At 67.2% G+C, this 4,231-nt stretch overlaps 1 protein-coding gene across 1 annotated transcript in view; it reads left to right on the forward strand.

Annotated features, from left to right (window-relative positions):
- The window catches only part of MYT1 (myelin transcription factor 1), a 10,962-nt gene extending 7,995 nt beyond the window's left edge, over window positions 1-2,967 (forward strand). Inside the window, exons 8-9 of the mRNA XM_012728414.1 lie at window positions 1,089-1,232; window positions 1,415-2,967. Coding sequence (XP_012583868.1) covers window positions 1,089-1,232; window positions 1,415-1,555 — 285 coding nt within the window. The 3' untranslated portion in view covers window positions 1,556-2,967. The remainder of the gene's footprint in view (window positions 1-1,088; window positions 1,233-1,414) is intronic.
- Window positions 2,968-4,231: the final 1,264 nt, after the last annotated feature.

A 4,231-nucleotide genomic window follows, 5' to 3' on the forward strand; every position in this document is an offset into this window, starting at 1 on the left:
CGGTCCCAGGACCCCTCAGCCCGGGTGGGAGGGGATGGAGTCGCTGTGCGGACCTGCCCCGAGGAGGGGCACCCATCAGGGCGTTAGCACCCCCCAGCCGCGGGTCCTGTGGCCAGGCCTGGGGTCCTGATCCTGCAGGGGTGTGGGCAGCAGCAGGACCCCGTGGGGCTCTAAGCGCCTGGAGAGCTGTGGAGGCCTCCAGGGGCTGAGCTGCTGGGGTGGAGGGGGGTGAGAACTGCCGCCCTCCTGCGGCCTGAACCCAGCGCTGTCATCAGGAACAGCAGCAAAGGGCTGGTTTGGAAAAAGAAGCTCATTCTGGCCGCCCCTCCGCTGATGGTGGTGACCAGAGCAGGCTGGGGCGCAGGGGTGGGCGGGCGGCAGCGGGACACGGGTGGGGTGGAGGGGGCAGATTCCAGGGAGAGGGGCAGGCTCCCCTGGCGGCGCTGCCCCACCCCTGCTCCGCCCCAGAGCAGTGGCCCAGGTACCCCCCTGGCCGCCCTGGCCCCTGACCCCGCCCCTGCCCACCCTGTGGTGCCAGCTCTTCGCTCGCCCACACCCACGTCGGCCGCCAGGTGCTGGCCAGTCCCCTCTGCGGACTTGGGGCCTCTTCCCTTGCGGCCCTTTTCTGTGACCCATTTGGGTGGGACACGCCTGCGGGCCCTTCCGTCCTCCCCCAGCCCTCTGCAGAGGTCTGCTGGGGAAGGAGCCCCGGAGGGACACGCAGCGCCGGGCTGGGCAGATACCGCACCGGCATCTCCCCTGGCTGTGGCTGGCACCGGGAACCCGCCTTGCCTGCGTCCCTGATTCTGGGAGAGGCTCCTGCCCACATCCCCTGCGGGTTGGGGTTTAGGAACAGTGTGCTGGGGGGCTGGGGCCGGGGAGCCAGGGCTGGGCCTGCAGACAGGGGCGCGGCTGCCGTCTGCCTCTGCGGCCTTATTAGAGCCGCGCTGGGTGACCCAAAGGCAGCCAGGCTCCCGCGGGAGTGCCGAGGCCCCCCACCCCCGCAGCCGGGCGTCTGCCGGCCCCCTTGTGCGCTCGGTGGGCACCAGGGTGGCGGTCGCGGGCCCCATCACCCCTGTGTGGCGCAGATCTCGTCCATGGAGAAGAGCCTGAAGACCATCGAGGAGGAGAACAGGCTCATCGAGGAGCAGAACGAGGCCCTGTTCCTGGAGCTGTCGGGCCTGAGCCAGGCCCTCATCCAGAGCCTCGCCAGCATCCGCCTTCCGCACCTGGTGGGCAGCACGCGCCGGCGCCCCGGGTGGGGAGGGCGTGGGGGCGCTCTGCTCTGGCCCCTCTTGCCGGGCCCCGGCTTCCCGGGCGCCCGCTGGGTGGGCGGTGGCCACAGTGGCCGCCCCATGGCGGGCGGGCGGGCGGGTGACGCCGGTGCCCCTGGTAGAGCCGCCCCCCCCCGCAGGAGCCCATCTGCGAGCGGAACTTCGATGCCTACGTGAGCGCCCTCACCGACATGTACTCCAACCAGGAGTGCTACGAGAACCCCGAGAACAAGGCCCTCCTGGAGAGCATCCAGCAGGCCGTGAGGGGCATCCAGGCCTAGGCCCCGCGCTCGCGGCCCTGTGCCGGCCCCGGCCCGGCCGGCTCCACTGTTTACCTCCCTGCCCGCCCTCCTGGTGGAGACGCCCCTCAGGCCGGCCTGGCCAGGGGGTGTCCCCGCAGCCTCCTGCAGGGCCAGGCCGGCCTCGCCCATGCAGCCGGGAGGCGTGAGGTGTCACAAAGTGATCTATTTTTGTTTTCTGAAAGAAATCTCAAGAGCGGCTCAGCGACCCCAGTGGCAGCTCACGCACGGACAAGGTTCTCAGGGAAGCTTCGGCGTTCGCGACAGTGTTCCTGCTGCGGGCCGCAGGCCCGCACGGGTGTGTCTCCTGTTTTCATTTAGTTCAGGTTTGTGTTCAGGAGGGAACGGCCCCCTCCGGGTGGGGAGGAGGAGGCCCGAGCGCCCTGGGAGGCGGCCGGCCAGTGCCCGGGCTGCCCACACAAACAGCCGGGGCCGGGGGCCTCGGCACAGACCCAGCGGCCGGGGCCGCTGCTGCCCTCACGCCCACCCGGGCCCGGGGCCTGCCACTCCGTTTTCCCCAGTCACAGCCCAGCTGTGAGAAGATTTCCCTTCTTTTAGTCCATTCAGGATGTGGAAAAGGCTAATTTTAATTCAGTGTGTTAAAAACACGACATTCCTACCATGTAAATAGAGTCCAAATCAATCGTGCCGGCAATTCCAAGTTAGTATTTAAAAGTAGAGAAATTGCACTTCCTGGCAGAAATTTAAAAGGTAGTTAGTTTAATTATTCTGTAAATTATTTAATTTCGTCAAGATGTAAGTATTTATATTCACAGCCACTTACGTTAACGTTCGCTATTTATTTCACATTTTTATTTATTGAGTTCGTACACGTCAGCAGACCCTCCCCGGGCCCAGAGCGGCAGGGAGGGGACAGCGGCCGCCCTAGCGAGTGGCCGCCCCTCGCGAGCGGCCGCCGTGTCGCTGGGACGCGGCCGTGATTCCCACGCAGCCAACTTGGTTTAATATATTTTGTTATTTATTCTTTTAATAATGGAGTTTTTAAAAAAGTATTTTGTAACTGAAGAATTTTGATAATTTGGGAGATTTTCCCGGGGCCAGCGGGGAGGAGGACACTCCAGCCCCTCCGCCGGGCCCGCGCTAGGCCCAGACAGCAGGTGGAGTTCGTGTTTGTCGCGTGTAGGCAGATGTGTGTGCTCTGGCGTGTTTCTCGTGTCGCGTCTGTGTGCCGGTCCTGATGCCGCGTCGGGCGCCGCGAGGGCGTGCTGGCTGCTGTGAGGGCGTGCTGGCTGGCACGGGCAGCACGGGCAGCCGCCGGCCGGCCCTCGACAGCTCTGATACTGTGACCCTCCTTCCTCAGGAAACGCGTTGCCCCACAGCACAGCACTTCCCGTGTGTCTGCAGGGTGATTTCCTAATAAAAGTCCACTATGACTGTGAGTGGGAGCCGTGTCTCCGCCTTCCCCAAGCCGGTGAGGCCTCCGCTGGCCAGCCCGCGGCCACCCCCGTGCTGGCTGGGCCGGGGGCTCACACCCACGCGTCCTGTGCGCAGCCGCCGCCGTGAGCGGAGGTTCGGAGGGCCGGCCCCGCCCTCCTCCCACACAGCCAGGCCTGCGCACCCCGGCTTCTCCTAGGGCTTCTCCTAGGGATGGGGCTGCTGTGCGCGACGAGGGCCGGTGGCGCCTGCCCGGCGCCGTCTAGGGCACGCGGGGGGTCAGCTGGAGAAGGCGGCGCAGGCACGGAGAGCGACAGTCAGACCTGACAGGGCAGAAAGCCTGAGCTCGCCACGAACTCGGCAGCCCCTGGGTCCAGCCGGGCCTACAGGCTGCCCTGGCGTGGCGTCCCGTGCTCCCCGGTTAAGCAAGGGGCCCTCCTCTCAGGCGCTGGCTCGCAGTGGGCTGCGCTGACTTCAGACCGGGCGGCCGCAGGCCTCTGACCACGCCCAACCCACACAGGTTGATCCCGGGGCCCCAGTGCGGCAGGTGAACAAAGGGAACTGGAATTTCTAGAAGACTCTTAGAATTCTGGGCTGCATTCCCAAGCCCTGCCCCGTCAGCCGGGGTGCGGGGCACGTGGTCGCGGGCTGGCTGTGGGTAGCGGCCGGCGCAGCCAGCAGGCCTTCCGCAGGGGTGCGGCGGAGCCCAAGGGCCTCCCGGGGAAAACTGCAGTGCGGCCGGGCCAGGGGGCCAGTGAGGGTAGCGGCCAGTGGGGCTGGTGAGGACAGAGGCGCAGAAGGCGCAGGAAGCCGTGGGGGCCGCGGCCTCCGCGGGAAGCTGGGGCGTTAACCGCAGCGCCCCTGGGAGCCCGCTCAGGGCGGCGCCCGAAGACCCCAGACGCTGTGTCGGTGGAAAGCAGCCCGAACCCGAGGACAGAGGGGATACGTCCCCTGGCCCTTCCTGTGTGGGCCGCCCTGTGCGCTGACCCCGGCTGGCCAGGCCTGTCCCCTGGACTCGCCCAGCACCCGCCTGGCGGCGGGGGGCCCTGCCCGGTCTCGGGCTCCTGTCCCCTGTTGCTCCTGTCCATATTCTCACTGATTCACGACCCCCTCTCTGCCTGCTAGCGACCGAAGACATCCCAACAGCCTGCCCCTGCCGCAGCCCCCCCCCCAGGACCCCCAAAGGCGGCAGAGGTGCTCCACTGGCGCTGAGTCGGCCCTGGGCTGCGTGGACCGGGCCCCGCGGACTGTGGGCAGGCGGAG

The sequence above is a fragment of the Condylura cristata genome, unplaced genomic scaffold, assembly GCF_000260355.1.
Source record: "Condylura cristata isolate star-nosed mole 26May11 unplaced genomic scaffold, ConCri1.0 scaffold00022, whole genome shotgun sequence".
Lineage (NCBI taxonomy): Eukaryota > Metazoa > Chordata > Mammalia > Eulipotyphla > Talpidae > Condylura > Condylura cristata.